The sequence below is a fragment of the Labeo rohita genome, chromosome 19, assembly GCF_022985175.1.
Source record: "Labeo rohita strain BAU-BD-2019 chromosome 19, IGBB_LRoh.1.0, whole genome shotgun sequence".
Lineage (NCBI taxonomy): Eukaryota > Metazoa > Chordata > Actinopteri > Cypriniformes > Cyprinidae > Labeo > Labeo rohita.
Genome location: NC_066887.1, coordinates 15,774,142 through 15,795,076, shown reverse-complemented (window position 1 = coordinate 15,795,076; position 20,935 = coordinate 15,774,142). Strand labels below are relative to the sequence as shown.

The following is a 20,935-nucleotide window of genomic DNA, read 5'->3' as shown; positions in this document are numbered from 1 at the left end:
AACGAAAGTAAGATTAATCCTCTGCGTCTTTGTCGGGAGTAAATGACGACTACTATGTTCATTATTACATCCAACAACAATCGCGATTAATCAAAAGCTGCGATTATCATGCGTATCTTTCAGTGAAGCACGGTTCTGTGATCAGCAGTAAATCTCCATCCGAAGGACAGAGGGCGCTCACACGCAGAAACTCCAAATACGCCTGAAGAAGGCACCCAAGAACTCACAATTGCTGCAGTTGAATAAATAGAAGCAGTTCATTATTACATCCAACAACAGAACACCCTAGCTGCTTAGGAGACATTCTTGTCTACGTCCCTGCTCCGGCTTTAAAACAATAGTGGATTGTTTACAGCTCACTCAGGGCAGGTCTAAGGTAAGACGGTTGTGTCAATCAACTATCGTGGGAGCGGCCTTGATCTGTATGACGTCACATAGCCAAGACGCTGGGGAAGGCTTGATTTGAAAAGGGGGATGTTATGAATGGATGAATAAGGATGAATCCTTACAGATTCCATTGATGTATTGCTCTTATCTGTACGATCAAAAATGACGGAGAAAATTAAGTTCTTTTTGGCGTTTTCAGAAAAACAGCCACAAACCGCGCAGACGCTTTTTTCGACCCCAGAGGGTTAAAGGGATTAAATAAAAACCATTTGGTGGATTTTTATCATTATATGATGGTTGTGTACACAAACTGGCAACACATATATGTTCAAACAATATGTAAAAGTGAATTTTGTATCCGATGACCCCTGTAAGGCCAAAAAAAACGTAAATTTTGATTTCAATTGGGACTTTAAGCTTCACCTTCGAAATTGTTTCCAATGTTATTTTTGAAAATGCACTGCCATAAAAGACTTTGTATTGGCCATTTGAGAACAGGAATAAAATCTTATGCATAATGTCACAATTTAGATTTTATAAGACAAATAGCTTGTCAGAAATATCATAAGGAGATTTGATGTAACGGTCAAGTTATTTTCTAAAAGAAAAACAATTAAATCACTGGAGTAACTGTGCAGTACATCAAAAATAGTAAAAAAAAAAAAAACAAAAACAAAAAAGTGTGATGGGACACTTGCAGCATTGACCTTTTTTTAATGATGTGAACCATTTAGTTCTATTGTGTTGCCATGTTCCAATAATAATGGGGTAGAACAGGGTTTCACCAAATGAGGAAACCGCAGGGGTCACGGGTTTACAAAAAATAAATCAAAAGTAACATTTAAAGGGATAGTTCACCCAAAAATGAAAATTATGTCATTAATTACTAACCCTCATGCTGTTCCAAACCTGCAAGACCTTCATTCATCTTCAGAACACAAATTAAGATATTTTTGATGAAATCCAAGAGCTTTCTGACCCTCAAGACCCAGAAAGGTAATAAGGACATTATTCAAATTTTCATTTTTGGTTGAACTATTCCTTTAAAATAAACAAATGGGGCTACACAGCTAATTGAAATATCAAATCGTGATTATCAAATCAAAGGCTGCATTTTAAAAGAGTATATACAGTAGTCCCTTGTGTTGCTGGTTAGGGCTGGGCGATAATTCGATAACGATATTACGATATGAAGAGTTCTATAAATGTCCTATAGAATTTTTATGTGCCAAAAGCAGAACAGCGTGATTCATTTGAATGGTGCCACACAGACCGTTTATCCGCTCGAACCAAAGTGCAAACAGCCTAATGGTTAGGGAGTCGGGTTTGTAATCGAAAGGTTGCAGGTTCAAGTCTCAGGTCCGGCAGGGATTGAAGGTGGGGGGAGTGAATAACCAGCATTCTGTCCAACCTCAATACCACGACTGAGGTGAGTCCCTTGAGCACGGTGTGTGTACGTGTTTGTTCACTACTCACTACTGTGTGTGTGTGCACTTGGATGGATTAAATGCAGAGCACATATTCCAAGTATGGGTCACCGTACTTGGCCACACGTCACGTCCTTCCCTCCTTCCTTCCTTACAAAGGTTGCATTTTTTTTATTATCTCGATGCGGCACGGACGCGCCTGAAAAAAAACGAGCGTGGCACGACCGCGTCGCTTCCGTATGAGTGCAGCTGCCGCATTGGAAAAAACGAACTTGAGCATGCAAAAGATGTGATATGTGAATGGCTCTGTCACGCGTGCACTAAACAGCACTGTGAGATCCAGTGTGAAACACCTGAATTCAGCGATGAACACAAATGACTCAGAAGGCTTTTCAATCTACACATCGCCATCATTTACCATGGATTTACTGTAGTAACAGTCACTGCACCATGGTATTGTGGCAGCAATGTGGGATATTCACATTAAATTTTATTACAGGAGTAATGGTATATAGTTATAGTATGTATGTATTTGTGATTAAGCTATAGCATGTGTGCATTTATACTGAATGTTTTAAGAGGACCATTTTTCATACAAACAGGCTACCTATAAAACCATGTAGTTATATTTTTTACATGGTATTGAGGTACCATTATGTGTGGTTTTAACTATGTTTATCATGATTTAAAAGTATGCTTGTTACTATGACCAACGCTTAAAAAAAAAAAAAAAAAAACTGTGTCAGAATATAGCCATATAAAACTGAGGCTGCTTCAATTTTTACAGATGTTACTGATTGATAATGAACAAAAATGTACCTCTGCATCCTCAAGCTACTATCAAATGTGCGTTTCTAAGAGACAAAAAAATGATATTATTATTATTATTATTATTATTATTATTATTATTATTATCATCATCATCATCATCATTATCATTATCAGACAACCCAAATCTGTTTCTTGATTTGAAACAATACAACTCATTAGAACATGCAGAAATTAATTTTGCTATTTAGATATTTATTTTGTTAAGCAAAATTAATGGTCTGGTTTCTACAACTTTCACTTCGGAGCAAAAAATCTGACTTTAAACTTGAAAGAAATAGAGATTTGACATTTATCGTGATAATTATCGATATCGACTGATACGGAAAAATCGTGATAATTTTTTTGCCCATATCACCCAGCCATATTGCTGGTTTTATTAATATCACGAATTTGAACATAGCACTTATTTCACATGTTTTCCACCTACAATATACTAGGGAAATACAGGCCTATTCAGAAGTAGGTAATGAAGTCAAAATAACATTAGATAAAATAAGGAATTCTAAATGTTTCCAACAGTCCTTTGCGCTTCAGGGCTTCATTATAAAAAATATATATAAACAAAAGTAAAATGAGATTTGAAAAGCTGCTCAGTTGGATTGTAATGTGATGTCGTTCAAGCCATGTGGCAGTAAGCTGAACAGAACAAAGTTTAACGCTCTCCACGAGTAAACAGCTCACGCAGAGCAGCTGGTGACTTGCAGCTCACTGTAGCAGCTACAGATGTCAAACAGTGGTGCTCCTCTCTAATCCAAATCTCTCATTCAGTCCGGCTCCCCCTCGTGTGCCATAGAGGGATTCAATCCCTTTGTTTAGAGCCCGGACCACAACCCGCCCCAACCGGTGCCCCTCTCTATCCGCACATAAGGCCATTCCGCAATTGGGTCAACGCTGGCTGCTAAATTGGATTTTTGTGTGCGGCACGAACCAAGATTGAGTATCCGAACTCGTTCTCCACAGAGCACTCTCCTGTTCGCTTAGAGACACTTTTTGTGCTGTTTTTCTTGTCTACCTTCAGCGGATCAACTCTTCATCTCCATCAGAGGCTGATAAACACAAGAAAAACAACAGCAGCGTTGCACGAGTCAAATCAAACGTCTCCACCTTAATGCGAACAGGCGCACAAGTGTGCCAAGCTGGGGCTTTTTAAAAAGAGAAGAAAAAAACGACAACATATTTAAACAGATTGTGAAAACAATTCCATCTGTCGCCTTTGGCTTGCCACCACACAGCAGATGGAACACTTATCATTATAAATGCTAACTGCTTCCACACTGCCAATTGGCACTTAAATGCCTCTGCCACTTCTCCCTCGATGGTGGCACCAAACAAAGGCACTCATTTATTTCATTATTCCTTCATTACGGCAGACTCGATTAAGGTAATCTATTAAAGGCTAGATCAGTGGTCCTCTGCGCCGAGATCCTCTTTGTAACGGGAAAGTACTGTAAACGTGGTGAAGGGCTGACGTTAACCCTTTCAGTGGTGAGTTTAAAATATTCTATCGAACCCCCCAGAGTGAGTTTTTTTTAGGCGACCGTTATTTTAGAACGTTCACTTTATTGTTTCCATGGCGACGCGTCATGATTGACACCGCAGCCACTACAGCGCTGTATGACAGACGTATCGCTTTTATTTCGTTTTTCCTTTTTTATTCAAAATATTCACACACTTGCTTACCATGTTTTCAACTATCTGATATTCCGATTCACGAATACGTGTAAGTGAGTGTATTTTGCTGTTTTAAAACCTTTATAAATGATCAGGATCGTGATCTATAACGTGAGATGGGCGCCGCCATGTTTGTTCGCGCTGCCGTTCAGAGTCCAGTCAGCCGGATTTACAGCACGTAAATTCACCGAATGTATTTCGGTAAATTTCCCGAAATACATTCAAGTAAGTAGCTGGTGAAGTGGGAAAGGAATGGAGTGAATTATATCATTACTTTCATTATGTTTATCTGATATAAATCAAACACGTCGGCAAATTATACTTGAATGGATTGTTATTGCTGCTTCCATAGACATCCGTGTGTATTTTACAAACTGTAAATGTATTGTTTTACTAGTAATTATGTGTATTTAAATTCCTGAAACCTAAAATAAACGTTAAGTCGTTGAAAACACTGCACAATTGTGATTGTATGACAAGCACAGCAAGCGTCTCTCTCTAGCTCAGCGCCAACCAACGCGCGAAAACACAGTTTGAATTTGGCAGTTGCGTGACGTCACCGAACGTTCTAAATCCCATATGTGGGACAGTACTCCCAGGGGCACAGAAAATAGAATCCCATATGTGGGACCGTACCGCTCAAAGGGTTAACAACAAACTGCACTTGGAGGAGGACAGTCAAGACGACTCTGCGAAAAAACTACTTTTTAATTAAGGACCTTGAAATGCTGCATCTTTAAAAAAAAAAAAAACCCTGAATCAATTTCCACAAGATTGGAAAAACTACTGGTGCATACAAAGGGACCGTAACAGTAGCCGACTGAAGTAATTCAAAGACTAATGGCTTACAAACTAAGACAAATATGTAAAATAATCAAGAAGGTGTTTGAATAAAAAAAAATAGTTTGCAACAAAGTTTGTAAGACTATAGGGCTATTTGACCTAAAGGGCACATAGGTAGGTAGGAAGATAGGTAGGTAGGTAGGTGGGTAAAAATAAACAAATAAAAATAAATAAGTACATTTTAAAAAAAGCGTTTGATCAATAAATAAATAAATAAATATTCAAAAAGGCGTTTCATCAGAAAAATTGTTTGCTACAAAGTTCCTAAGACTATAGGAAAAGGGCACAGTCTGAGATGCAATATAAATAAATAAAGTAATTAAATAAAAACAAATAAATAAATAGTAATAATAATAATAATAATAATAATAATCATAACAATAATAACAACAATAATAATAATAATAATAATAATAATCATAACAACCAAAAAAAAAAAGTTGCTACAAAAAAGGCAAAAAAAAAGTTGCTACAAAGTTCCGAAGACTACAGGACTATTTGACCAAAAGGGCACAGTCTGAGGGGAAAAAAATAAATAAATAAATGAATACATAAATAAATACTTTTAATTATAAAAATAAACAATAACATAATAATAATAATACTGTAAAATAAAATAAAAATCTTTAAAAATAATAATAAATAACATCATAAAGATATTAATCAAAAAGTGTTTGATCAGAAAAATGATTTGCAACAAAGTTCTTAAGACTGTAGGACTATTTGACCTAAAGGGCACAGTCTGAGGATGGATGGATGGATGGATGGATGGATGGATGGATGGATGGATGGATGGATGGATGGATGGATGGATGGATGGATGGATAGATATAAAATAATACTATATATAATTCTATACTATATAATAATAATAATAATAATAATAATGTAAAATAAAAAATAACTAAAAATAATAACAAATAATTAAAATAACACCATTAAAATAATAATCAAAAAGGTGTTTGATCAGAAAAATAGTTTGCTGCAAAGTTCCTAAGACTATAGGACTATTTGGAAAAAAAAAAATAAATAAAAAAAAAAAAAAAAAAATAATAATAATAATAATAATAATAATAATGTAACCTTACAAAAACATTCAAAATAATAAATAATTAAAATAACATAATAAAAATAATAAGCAACAGTTTGTTTGATAAAATGAATAATATAAAATAAAAAATGTTTATTATTTTTAAAATAATAAACTAATAAATAAAAATATAAAAAAAAAATAAAAACAGCAATAAATAATGATTTATTATTATTATTATTATTATTATTAATCATTATTTTTTTTTTACAAAAAATAAAATACCAAAAACCAAAAATAATCAAAAAGCTGTTCGATCAGAAAAATAATAAAAACTTTGCTACAAAGTTCACAAAACTATAGAACTGTTTGACTTAAAGGTCACAGAGACAAACATGGAAATTGGTTAATCAATACTATAAATGAACAAACTGATTTTCTTTTTTATGTGTTGCAACAGACTTTGCAAAAGTGGCCCTGTCCCATTAAGCTCGATGCTTCTTGTGGGTGGTAGTCAGGGCATTGCTTTGTGGTTGCTAGGGTGTTCTGGATGATTGCTAGGTGGTTAGTTAATGGGCCAAATCTGAAGAGCCCAACTCTTAGCATCTATGATATTCTGGTCACTAGACATTGCACAAGCCCATTATAGTAAGTATATGGGATTTCATAACCTGTTTTATTGTCTACCAAGTCCAAAAACAAAATGTCTGTATCACAAACGGTGAGTTATGAGTCAAAGTTTAACAATCCTAAGTATGATGAAAAGTGACCCTTGCTTTAGCAAGCTGCACTAATTATAGCAAGACTTCCAAAGCCCTCAGTCTTGCAAATGATGCACAAAGCTTTTTAAGTCCAATAGACTCTAGACAAAAACTCAGTGTGTGTCAGTCATGAGAGCCATTTCAGTTGCGCAGGAGGGCCGGTATTCAGTTGCCGCGGAACAGTGCGGCACATTAGCGAAGCCGAACACCACTGACTCCTGAACGGAGGGATGGAGGGGGGTCGATTAGCCGGCCGTGATAAATCAGAACACAGCTTTACAAGGGCTTGCCACCGCCACACCGGCTGGTTAAGGGCATTAAAAATGCAAAGCAGGGCTCCTTGAGCTGCTGCCACACTCTGGAGTACAAGTGAAGATAAATTCTGCAATGAAGCATCTTTCTCTGGTGGAGTTTAGCCGGAGCTACAGAAGAGAGAGAAAAATAAAAGCCTTTTAATCCAGCTGCTCTCCACCGAAGCCTTCGCCTCACTTCTGGGCACGCGTCTCTGAGACTAAAGGGAAAACACATTAACCCTGCCTGGCATACGCAAGCCCACACTCTCGCGTAAATACAGCAAACAAAAATATTGTCCAGAAGTCATTCCTTTTACCTTTGCGTGAGCTATTTTGACAGCCGTCAGCCAAGGCGAGTGGCTGCAGCGCTGCGGAAATTGCGCTTTACTTTCTAATTCGATTTAAAAAACTGGCAGGGAAGGGTTTATTGACTAAGCTTTAAAACAAAAGGTTGAAAAAGACAAAATGAAGGAGGGCTGGAGAGCATGTCGTTTCTCCGATGGATATCTTTTGTCTTCCTTAAGGGAGCCGGGCTGCCGGAGCGCTATCGCAGGATCAGAGAATGCTGGACAGTGATAAGTGGAGAGCCATGGAGAGCCTGAAAGACAAGCCCTATCTCAAGTCTGAAAAAACACACACACACTTACCCTCACACTTCAATGTGGCACTCTGCCTCTACAGCTGGAGGTAGCGCGTGCACACGTCTGATCATTCAACTGACAATGAAATATTAACTGTTACAGTGAGCTGCCTACAAAGACAGCATTTAAAAGCATCACAGGAGAGCTAACAATACTACACACAGTTTTCTGTTGGTCAGTGATAAAAGACCAGCTTGCACCTGTGGCAAAATCTGGGTGGGGAAATCTTTTCCCTCACGAAAAATTCCTAAATGCATGGATTCTTATTAGGGGCAGTGTTTCCCCTTAGGATTAAGGCATTGAAGGCACAATATGTAATATTTTTGTAATAAAATGTCCAAAAACCACTGTTATATATTGCATGCACTTGTGTACTTAAGTTATCTCAGAAGTTCTCAAGGATTTGTAAATCCTTGAGAAATTCCAGTTTTAAATAATGACCAGTCCCTGGTCATTGTCGCCTATCAATGATGCAATATCCGCACCATCCTCTGTTACCGCTTATAAATACTATGGCAAAACACGTGGACAAATGCGGAAGTTGTAGTTTTACCGTATGCAGATCTACATAGAAACTTCCTATAGGTGCATTATTTGATCTGTTTTTCCGGTGAGCATGAGTAGCGGTACACGAGCAGAACGCACATTCATAGAGCGGAATATTTTCAGCTGTTTTTCTCTTTTGGCCAAAAACCAAAAATGCCATTTTCGGCCAATAATTTTTGGCGGCCAAAAATTCGGTGCATCCCTAGTTTTTACCAAGTCTGGTGAGCAAACCTATGGTAATGTAATTAAATACAGTATGTGCTGCACAAAAACATTTAGCCATACTTGCATATGTGGTGGGTTCGTTCAAATTTACTTTTAGAACGACTGTTTTACACAGGTAAAAATGTGCATCATTAAGCCAAATCATGACAAATAGTCACATATCAGTAAAAGGCTAATTTTGAATCAAATTTCATGTTCTTTGCAGATAATTCACTACGATGACATTAAAATACTGTTATTAAATGTACAGGTAGCGGCGAAAACTTACATATTGTGCCGTTAAACATTTATTTATTTTTAATGAAATGAAAATTAAACCCTTTTTATTTGCTGTTTCTGTTATTTCTGTTATTATTATAATTTCTGCTTTTAATTGTTTCTTTAAATTTGCCAGAAATAGGAATATAAACACCTACATTATACTGTACAAAAGTAACAAGACTACTAGATTTCTGTTACATATTAAACGGTACTTTGACAGGTTGCCAGTTAGTTTTTGTGAATATACACTATGATATGATGCTAATTGTCTCAAAAGAAATAGTAGAATTCACATGAAGTGACTCTCACAGCAGTTCTGGAGATGAAGTTCATGTGTTCCTGTCGTTATATAATGAGACAAAGCGACCGAAAATAACTGCGAGCGTCACGTGTGCTTCAGTATTTGTGTAGTAAACAAAACCACATTTCCGCCATTCATTCATACAGAGCCAAGCGTAACATGGAGGATTAATATTTAAACCGTCTTTTTGTGTTTTAATATTTACAAACAATAGTCCATATTGCAATTCGAATTAAGTGAGAGACCTACTTTTGATTTATTCATCCAAAAATGTATGAATTCTGTGGTATTCTGTGCTATAGAGTAAATCATAGACTCCCCATGTTAAAATGCCCAACTTTACAGCAGAAAAAAATGTTTACAGCCTGGTTCAAAAAGTGATTTTGGTCTATATAGCTAATTTTGCTAATTTCATGTCAATTGTGATGGGGGTGAATTTTTTTTTTTATAACTCATCCGTTTAAATTATATTAAGCCTTAGGTTCTGCATAATTTAGGGCGTGGCCACTTGAGTGATGGGTGGATTGCCGCTGCTGTCACCACCGTCTTTGCCCATTTTCGATTATCTGGGAGTGACGTGTAGTGACGCGATTCCAAGATGGCGACGGCCGACTCCCCGCCCACTAAGAGCTTCAAAAATGCTCTTCAGAAGCGATGTTCAGAAGGTGATGTCATGGACACTACGTCCATATTTTTTGCAGTCTATGGTAGAGACAGAAATGACATGCCGTTGTGTAAATAACATGGCAGAGGAAACACTGAGGGGTGTAAGGGTACACAAATATGATTCAGTACGGTACAGCAGGGGAAATAACTAATAAACTTTTTTTTTTTTTTTTTTAATAAACAGTGGTTTACTGAACAGGTTGCTCTTTTTTGTAAATACATTTAGTTATAATTACAATTTTCTCAGTGATAAAAATCTACCTCAGCTTATGCTTTAAACTATAAAAAGCCTATAAAATATATTATATTCAGTAATGAAAAGTAAAAACAATAAAAACAGCCAACTGCAAATACACATGGATTTTATCCAATATTTGTACATTCTGTTTTTTTATGCTTACTAGGATATCCTCAAAATCCCTTTAGGAAAGTCAGTTCACTAGAAGACCGTATTAGCATCGCCTCTAGCCATGCAAGACCAACTTCTATCTAAATGGAATGGAGAAATACTGAAATCTCAAACACTGCTAACTATTTTTTTTATGCTTTTGCATTTCTCTGGATAGGACAGTGGATATATGACAGGAAGCAAGTGAGATAGAGAGATGGGGGTGGAATCTGGAAAGGTCCACGAGGTGGGATTCGAACTTGGGACACCCGGAGCGCAACTGTGCCATATATCGTCACACTGCTTACAAGGCTATCGGTGCCGAAACTTTTTTTTTTTTTTTTTAAAACAGCAACAAAATCAGATAAACTGTCCGAAAATGTTATTTCTTAATCTTAAATATCATTTAACAAGTGTACATTTCACATAAAGCCAAAAGCATATGTGCAGCCCAGTATGCATTTAAAAGCAGACTGTTTCTATACAAACCAGAAGCTTCTAATAGCAGCTGCAATGAAGCACTGACTTTACCAGTTGGCAGCTGTTTTTTTTTTTTTGTTTTTTTGCATATGGTGGGACTTATTCTGCCAAAATATGTGATACACTTTTTCCCACTGAATGAACCGTCTTGGTTCTCATACACAGTCTTTGATATTGTGCTGTTAGTTTAGCAATATGCAATTGTCAAATGTATCTGATTCAATTTTAAAGGGGACATTACATGCAAAATACCACCCTACAATGATAAAAATCCATTCACTCCTTTTTTAATGCCCCAAAAACCTAAACTGTTTCAAATATCAGCCATTTTAATTTTCTTAGCAGTATGACATCATACTGCTCAGGCCCCGCCCACGACTGCTGACAGACTGTCCCACCTCAGCCAGTTGTACACTGTCTGCCATTTTCTGCACTTGAGCAGATGTAGCGACAACAATGCAGTGCAATTCAGGTGTTTTGTAGTGAGGTATAAAAGTAAAAAATAAGAGCCTTAATTTTCTCTCAGAGCCACCAAGGATGCAGTGAATGAGTTTTGTTTTTGATAGTAATGCGCCACCGAATATACAAAAAAACCCAAAAACAAACGGAAAAGTGGGGTGGGGTAAGCAGTAGCTCATTATCATTTAAAGAGACTTGCAACAAAACAGGCTGCTGTGAACAGAGCTGTTTTGACAAGGTAAAACAGGTTTTGTTTTACCCAACCATTGAGGAATTTTAACCAAAGTATTTTCCAGACATTTTATGAAGACCCTAAAGAATTATACCAACTTGTGTAAAATGGGTATCTGATGTCCCTTTTAAGCCAAGCAAGACATAGGTTGTGCTATCTTCTATAGCAGCTTTGTATGGAGCAGGCAGCAAGGCAGCTCGTTAAGTTTCGGAAACAATTCTAAATGCTAATGTTCCAATAAAACTGAAATGCTAGGCAGCAGTTCCAGTGGGATTTTTACTGATGGCTTAATTATGGCTGTATCAGTTTCAAGGTGATTTTATAAAACAATTACAGATGATAAAGTGTTTAGGTTGTCCATTTCAAAGTAATCAACAAGGCTAGCTGTTCTGACCTTCACCGATAACCTCAAGAGACTAAAGAACAGGTCAATTATCCATTTTACGTGAGGAGCAAAGAATCAATTTTGCGTCAGTGAATGAATGTTTCACCTAAGACAACAGCTAGAGTTAAACCACCAATCAGAGAAAGCTAGACGAAGCTTAAAATGGACTAGTGGACAAAGTCCCTTGAGCCAAGTAAATCCCATTTTCCAGCAACATTTTCCAAGAGATATGTGGGTCTCTCTCAGCCATGTTTTCAATGACTTGAGAGCTGAACGAAGACATAACTGATGAAGCGATGCATTAGTGGCCCACGGTTAGAAAACCACTTTTATCTTTAGTGGAAATCTGTGAAACGCAGCAGAATTGGCACCAGCACTGGCTGGTGGAAAAGAGATACACTCTGAAAAATAAAGGTTCCAAAAGGGTGTTTTTGCAGTGATGCCATAGAAGAACCATTTTTGGTTCCCCAAAGAACCTTTCAGTAAACAGTTCTTAAAGGAGAAATCCACTTCCAGAACAAAAATTTACAGATTATGTACTCACCCCCTTGTCATCCAAGATCTTTCACCAGTCAATAAGAAATTATGTTTCTTAAGGAAAACATTTCAGGAATTTTCTCCATATAGTGGACCTCAGTGGTGGCCCCAAGTTTGAACTTCCAAAATGCAGTTTAAATGCAGCTTTAATGGGCTATAAACGATCCCAGCCAAGGAAAAACGGTCTTACCTAGAGAAACAATCAGTCATTTTCAAAAATATTTACAATTTACATACTTTTTAACCTCAAATGCTTGTCTTGTCTAGCTCTGCGATACGCATGCATAGTTTGTATAATCAGGGTCAATACAGTCAAAAAAACTCCTGTCTCGTTTTTTTCTTCAACGTCAAAATCGTCCTACATCGCAGTTTTACCATTTTTTTTGTAAAGGGCGTTTGATCTTCTTTGCATGTTCACTTTGTAAACACTGGGTCAGTACTTCTGCAGCGATGTAGGACGATTTTGAAGTTGAGGAAGAAAATACCCTAACTGTCTTGAAGTTCACGCAGACTTAGACAAGATGAGTGTTTGAGGTTAAAAAGTATATAAACTGTCAATTAGTTTAGAAAATGACTGATCATTTTGCTAGATAAGACCCTTCTTCCTCGGGTGGGATCATTTAGAGCCATTTGAAGCTGCATTTAAACTGCATTTCGGAAGTTCAAATTTGGGGGCACCATTGGAGTCCATTTTAAGGAGATAATTCCTAATTTTTTTTTTCTCAGGAAACATAATTTCTTATCAACTGAAGAAAGAAAGACACGGATATCTTGGATGACAAGGGGGGGAGTGAGTAAATCATCCGTACATTTTTGTTCTGGAAGTGAATTTCTCCTTTAAAAGAACCATTTTGAAGAACATTTTAAAAATCTTACGAATCCTTTTCTGCATTTGAAAGTTTCCATGGATGTTCAAGGTTCTTCATGGAACGATCCATGTCAATAAAGAACCTTTATTTTTAAGAGTGTAGTAGAAGCCCAAGTATTTCAAGCATTGGTTTTTAACACACGTTCGTCATCAGTGAACTCATGATATGCTCATACTCACAGTCCCTCTCACTTGAAGCTTCTTGGGCTCTGGGCTCATTTCTTGAGGGATGAATTTGATTGGTCCCTTGATCTGCCTCCTGGACCTTTTGGTTCCATCTGGTAGCGTCTCCATGGCGATGTCAGCCTCGTCACTGCTGGCCTGGTCGCACTCAGAGCACTGCCTGGAAAAGGACGAGCGACAGACAGAAAGAAAGAGAGAGAGCAAGACAAAGGAGTCAGGTATTCTTTTGCTTTCATTTGACCTTATTGATTTCTCAATATGGAGAAATCTTTGAGATGAGAAAGTGGCTTTCAAGGTCCATGGCAATGTTTTTCCATCAAAAGCAGATGTGTCGTATTCATTCCAACAAAAGGTTTGTTAAAATATCCCGCACAAACAATAATAAAAGAGAAGGAATAGCCAAATTCTTTAGTGCGAGCAAAAGCTTTTTGATTATACAGTATTACTGTCTCAGGGGCAGGCAGTTGCCAGTAATTAGGTACGACTTGGCCCCCCACACAATTTTATCTTTCAAATGCTTTCTAATTTCCATCCAGCAGTGCGGAACGACATCACGCTTTCTTATTCATGGATTAAATGAATTACTCGAATCAGCAGCGAAAGCATGGGCTCAGCTTGACAAATAAACAAAACACAGAAACGCACGCAACTGTGGAGCTCCACATAAATTTTCAAAGTGACAGTTAGTATAACCTTATGAAAGTAAACATGAAGCACTGAAAGTGGAATAGTGCACTTAGAATTTGAAACAGCATCTTATTTTGCTATAGACATTACAAAAAATTTTTTTGACTTGTGAACTTAGCATGTTGATTTAGCAATTATAACAAAAACGTGATAAAAATCTTACAATTAATCACGTTCCCTGATTCATATATATATAAATTTGATTTATTTATTAGCATTTCATGTAATGTGATTACTTTTTTTTTTTTTTTTTTTTTTTTTTTAAATTGACAGTTTAGAAAAAAAGGAAAGTTTATAAAATATGTGTTTCCTCTATGAAGGATTTTTAATTTGATTTCTGATGTTGGTTTTTGTTCAAGTGACATGCAAGTACATAATTCAATATTTTCTAAATATCTTTTTTTAGTACTTGAGTGTTTTTATTTACTTACACTGCCGTTCAAAAGTTTGGAATCAGTAAGATTTTTTATGTTTTTTTTTATAAAACATAAAAGTCTCTTATGCTAATCAAAGTACCTTTTATTTTATCAAAAATACAGAAAAAAGTAATATTTTTGCAATTTAAAATAACAGTTTTTTATTTTAATATACTTTAAAACAATTTATTTTTGTGAATTTTCATCAGCCATTACTCCAGTCTTCAGTGTCACATGATCCTTCAGAAATCATTCTAATATGCTGATTTATTATCAATGTTGGAAAGAATTGTGCATCTTAATATTTTTTTGGAACTTTTTTAGGAAGAGCATTTATTCAAAACAGAAATAACAATATATACTTCTAACAATATATGTCTTTGCTATCACTTAAGCAAGCTTAGCTTGGTGGCTAAAAGTAATTTCTTTCAAATTGTACTGACTCCAAACTTTGAATGGTACTGTATATTGTTACAAAAGATTGCTATTTTAAACAAATGCTATTCTTTTTAACATTTTATTCAACTGTTTCCAACACTGATTATAAATCAGCATTTTACAATGATTTTTGCAGAATCACATGACACTGAAGACTGTAGTAATGATGCTGAAAATTCAGCTTTGCATCACCGGAATAAATTATATTTTAAAGTATATTAAAATATAAAACCACTATTGTAAATTGCAATAACATTTCACAATATTACTGTTTTTTTCCGTATTTTTAATCAAATAAACACAGCCTTGATGAGCAGAGAATACTTATTTTTAAAAAAAACCTAACCTAAATAAAAAATGTACTGATTTTAAACTTTTGAATAGCAGTTTTACATTTTTATAACTATTAGCCAGTACTGATTATTAAAAACCCTGCTTCAGAGATGCCAGCACTTCCAGAAGATAATTTTATCACATTTTAAATCCAACTTCCATTGCTGTTCTCACCAGTAGCTGTTTTTGGTCTTCTTCGGCATGCGTGTGAGAGGCGGGTCCAGGCAGCCCAGGTGATAATGCAGCTTACAGGTGTCACATAGCAGTAAAAGATGCTGGTCTTGGTTTTTCTTACAGATCCCACAGCTGCACAGAACATGAAATGGTTTCTAATTTACAGCACACAACCACATTAAAACATATTTGCAACTTTTTTCACACATTTTTGCATCTTTTAGCGCATAATAAATTATGAACTCCAGGTCAACGTTTAAAAAAAGGATACTAAAATAACACTGGCCAGGTGTTGGGACTGAAGCTAGGCACCTGCTGGCACTCTGTATTGACTGCAAGCTAACCTGTAGAGCATAGCTGGGAGGTTCGACGACTTCCCTGGTGATCCTCCTTCCTTCTTGCTCGGCTTTCTCTCTTTGGGAGCTTTTAGAACTGCAGGCGAGTTTAATTTCTGCAAATAAATCATAGCACTGAAATTCACTACATTTGAAGGACAAATAAAATGATTTATTAACAAACAAACATCATAATATTGAACCTACACCTTCATAACTTCAGAAAGTTACTTGAGTGTTTGCTAGGGCAGTGCTATACAGTTGATTAGGTGATCCGAGTGGATGCTTACTCTCCCCAGTCAAAAGAGCCCAGCTCCAGTACGATATTATGGTAACTGGATATGGCTTGTGTCCTTTCAGTGCATCTCTATTGGGTATTTCAGCCTGTTTTATTGTCTGCTAGCACATCCCTCTCCTCAATTAACTGCACAACTGGACGGAGGGATAGATCGATAGATAATATATTTGACAGAGGGACAGACAGATAAAGAGAGCTATTACTTTTACTTTTGTATGAAGGCTTAAATAAATGAAAGGGAATGCAAATGGTGAGTAGAAAAGTAAAATTATTAAGAGGAAAAAGTGCTTAAAGCAAGAACAAAACATTTTCAATTTACATCATCATTAGCGTTCAATCAAAAATGTTTTGTCCCTGAGCGCTTGGCATCTTTTGCTTGTTTATTAATATTCTTAAACATTTCTTCTGTGAGTGCTGTGTGCAGAATTTTCTTTGTCTTCCATTCAATACACAGTGGAGATCAAATTTAGCGAACAATCTATAAATGCTTGATTTTTTTCTGAAATATCGTTAATCTTCATCGCTCAAATTTTGAAGGAATATCCACTGTTCTACTAATATGTTTGACTAAATATCCAAGACATTTCAACAAAAACCTTTATTTTGTGGAAAACACATTAATCAGAGTTAGTGAACAGTAACCACAGTAACATGAAAGAAGATGACAACTAAAATTTTAGAGGGTTACAGCTGTCAGAAATTAGTAGGAAGTCTTTCCTCAGTTTGGCGCTGAACAAAATGTTTCCCATCAGACCCAAATAAATTAAACTTGCTCTCATCACTAAAGTTAGCTTTGGATTAGTTCTCTTTCCACACAACATGCTTTTCAGCAAAGGTGAGCTTAGCCTTGTTTCTCTCTGCGAGAGACTTGGTCAGTGCAGAGTGCAATTCCAGCTGCAGTGCTGAACCGATTCCCCATTGAGAGTTTTTGCATTATCCTGTCTTCTCATGTATTTGCCTTACGTGGACGAGCAGCCTTTCTGGGGGACTTGAATGAATCAGTGTCATTGTAAACCTGCTATATTTAAGAAAACAGATTTGGAATGACCAACTTTTCTTGCAATGGCTGAAAGTGTCATCCCTTTGGCCTTCATATGGAAAACCACCTGTCGCAGGGTTTCAGTCACCTTAGAGCAGCCTGCCATCTTGCAATCTCAGTGAAAATTGGAGGAATGCTGCGTTTGTCGTATAATTAAGGAAATTAGCACCAGGTGCCAAATTTAAGTAAGTTGGAGGTATCTGTTTCTTCAATTTTGAGCAGTTCTTTTTCAAATATCTGCTCCAGAATACAATTAATTTATGAAATATGCATTAAAAAAAACTTCCCTTCTACTCCTGTTTGGATAACTTCAAATAGGTCAAAGTAGTGACCTTGACATTTAGGAAATTATACGTTGTTCTCTAATTTTGATCTCTACTGTATGCTTTTCTTCAATGCTAAAATACTTTATCCGATCCTTTGGTGAAGAGACAACAATAAGCATGAACACTGTGGATCTACGGAGCTTTCAATATGCTTATTTGAGCGGCCTGACATAGAAACACTGCCTTAACAAATGATGCCTTCATTAAATGGTGGGTTTGTGACAATGGAAGCTGGCCAGAGCGCTTGGGAAACTTGTCTAAATTATTGCATTTCTGTTTGATGCTGCTCTTGACACAGAAATAACTCGATTCATGTCTGTTTTTCTCTCATTTCCTGTGTATGCAGCCTTCCTAATAGCTTTCATCATGGCTATGATGCATCACACAAACCACTATGACTCCTCTAATAGTGCAAATGCAAGGAAACATACTTCAAACTCAGATGTTTTTGGCCAAACAAGGTCACTTGACATTTTTGTCAGTACACTGCAATCATTACATCTATTTTGAGTGAAGATAACACTTTGTATAATTAAAGGAAAATAAAAGAAAGGGTGAGCTAGATCTTATAGACACCTAGAGGAGGTGACTATGTGACTTTCATTCTGGAATACAAATAAGCAACATTACACAGTTTATGTATATATAATAAGTACAATTATTACAATATAATAACGTAAATAAGTTCAATTAAGGGTTTCTAAGAACGTTACTTGTAGAGATGCCTGGATGGGGTTTGGAGAGAGGAAAGTGGCCAGGAAAAAAGTTTTCTATTTTCCGTCTATACATCTGTGCAGCATCTTTTCTGTCTGGGTTAATTAGAAAAATTATCTAGTAGGAACCGGTTGCACAGCAACACAGAGCGGCTTCTCTCTTGAGGATTTCTAATCTGAGCGTGCTCAGTTCAGTGTGCCCATGGTGACAGTCTCTCTCCACCGCACCACAGGGATTATAACAGGCCGAAGAGCCGAGCGAGGAGATGCCAGGTTTTACATCCTGCAAGCTCTGGGTTACTGTGGACAGTCCCGCCTATCCACAATATTTTAGTGGGAATATTGTTTGGAAAAAGGTGTTTGCCTAAGAACAAAAACAAAACAGCACCGAAAAAAAGCCTCACAAAACAGGCGAACAGGCGGTTAGCCATCTGCTGAGGGAGCCAGACAGACTTTTCTGTCTTGCAGAGATTGTGGAGAATCCCAGTGGTACAGTGAGAGGGGTCATATAACTCACGAAATTTCCAAATGGGGTGGACTTGTCTGTGATGAGTCCACAATGATGTTGCTGTCCACAGGAAATATTTCATTATATATAACTACATATAAGTTTTTTTTTGTTGTTGTTTTTTTTAATCATTCACAAAAACACACAATTTCTAAACATAACTAAACAAATTAGAGAAACAACACCTAATGTGGGGAAAGAGCAGTGCTTTGGTGCTCGTTTTTGTGCCAACTTAGGACTTTTTTAATGGACATTACATGAGCACATAAAGCAAATAACAGCTTGTTCAAGTGTCAATAACCAGATCAGTTTGATTCGCCTATGAATTATTTAACTTCATTTTTGAATTGAATTGTTTGATTCATTATCATTGTTGAAGCATGCATTAAGATGTAACTAAAGGACATAAGTATAAAGTATAAAATCTTACCAAATAATTTTGTACACCAATGAACTCTTTTCATATTTCCAAGGTTCTCTAAAGTAGAAGTCGCAGAGGTGAATGGAAATTACAACAAATATTGAAGGAGTCCACTTCCAGAACAACAATTTACAAATAATTTACTCACCCCCTTGTCATCCAAGATGTTCATGTCTTTCTGTCTTCAGTCGTAAAGAAATTATGGTTTTTGAGGAAAACATTTCAGGATTTTTCTCCATGTAATGGACTTCATTGGTTCCCCGAATTTCCAAAATGTAGTTTAAATGCAGCTCCAAAGAGCTCTAAATGATCCCAGCCGAGGAAGAAGGGTCTTATCTAGCGAAACAATCTGTCATTTTTTTCGAAAAATAAAAATTTGTATACTTTTTAAGCACAAAAGCTCAGGCTCTGGGATGCACATCCACGATGCTACAAATTAGTAATGGGTCGTTCTTGAACGATTCTTTCATTTTGAACGAATGTTTAATGTGACTCGGAAGAACGAGTCATCTCGGGGAGTGATTTGTTCAGTCGTGCATGTGCAACATCCTATTAGGTTCTGTACTGGAATTAGTTCACCCGTTTCGAGTCTCCGGGTTTTTTGAATCATTCGTTCATCTTATGGGACTGTCACGTGATGAACGTACGACTCAAATCCGGATAAAAGGTGAGGTGAACTAATCATAGACTAAAGACCCAGGTAAACCAAGAATTAATCTTTTCTGTTTCTTATAGCATTATAGTTTTGTCTTGTTTGTAGTGTGATTAACGTTTGTGTAAGCAGTAGATTTGTTAGAGAAGTAACATGTAACATTTTAATTATATTTTGCTAAAATGAACTAAATGACTCGAAAGGAGACTCAAAGGTCCGAGTCTGTAAAATGATCCGAACTTCCCATCACTACTATGAATCACACGTAAGTTCATCGTCTGTGTACTGAGTATGGCGAAAAATTCCATCTCCATGCACAACTTGAGCGGAGGACATCGTTGTACCATTTTGTTTGTAAACAATGTTTACAAACTTACTTGCACTTTCTTAGTCTTTGCGTGTTCGCTTTGTAAACACTGGGTCTGTAGTTCCGCCTACGTTCCGCATGAACTTTCGACGTGATTCAATAGTACGTAGCGTCGTGAACGCGCATCCTAGAGCCTGTGCTACACAAGCTTTTGTGCTTAAAAAGTATAAAAAAAACAACTTTTTTTTCCCAAAAAAATGACAGGTTGTTTCGCTAGATAAGACCCTTCTTCCTCGGCTGGGTTTGTTTAGAGCCCTTTGAAGTTGCATTTAAACTATATTTTAGAAGTTCAAAAACTGGGGCACCAATGAAGTCCATTATATGGAGAAAAATCCTGAATGCTTTTCTCAAAAACCATAATTTCTTCACGACTGAAGACAGAAAGACATGAACATCTTGGATGACAAAGGGGTGAGTCAATTATTTGTGAATTGTTGCTCTGGAAGTGGACTTCTCCTTTAAGGATGCAATAATGCGGATGGAAAGCCGGTTGAAAATTGATACAAATATGTGACTATTCAAATTAGTTGAGATGGTAAATGAATCGTGATACATTTGGGGGTGGGGTTTTATATCTCTGAGGGAAACTGACTGTCTTGATAAAAGTTAAGATGGTATTTTCTTTACATCTTGCCACCGTATAATGCATATTAAGGCTAAGTTTAAACTAGTGATTTTTCGTTTTAAAACACATAACTTTTGCTACGGTTACGCCTGTTGTTTACACTACTCCGTCATTTTTGACCCTCGAAAATTGAGACTTACAAAACGCTACAGACCCCATTTTCGTTTGAAAACTCTGGGTTACATTTC

At 36.6% G+C, this 20,935-nt stretch overlaps 1 protein-coding gene across 2 annotated transcripts in view; it reads right to left on the bottom strand.

Annotated features, from left to right (window-relative positions):
- phf14 (PHD finger protein 14) overlaps nucleotides 1-20,935 on the bottom strand; it is a 120,398-nt gene that overhangs the window by 52,708 nt on the left and 46,755 nt on the right. For both annotated transcript variants that reach the window (XM_051136951.1, XM_051136952.1), the window contains exons 12-14: nucleotides 15,808-15,914; nucleotides 15,464-15,595; nucleotides 13,413-13,575 (exon numbers count right to left, since the gene is read on the bottom strand). In XM_051136951.1, the coding sequence (XP_050992908.1) occupies nucleotides 13,413-13,575; nucleotides 15,464-15,595; nucleotides 15,808-15,914 (402 nt within the window). The remainder of the gene's footprint in view (nucleotides 1-13,412; nucleotides 13,576-15,463; nucleotides 15,596-15,807; nucleotides 15,915-20,935) is intronic.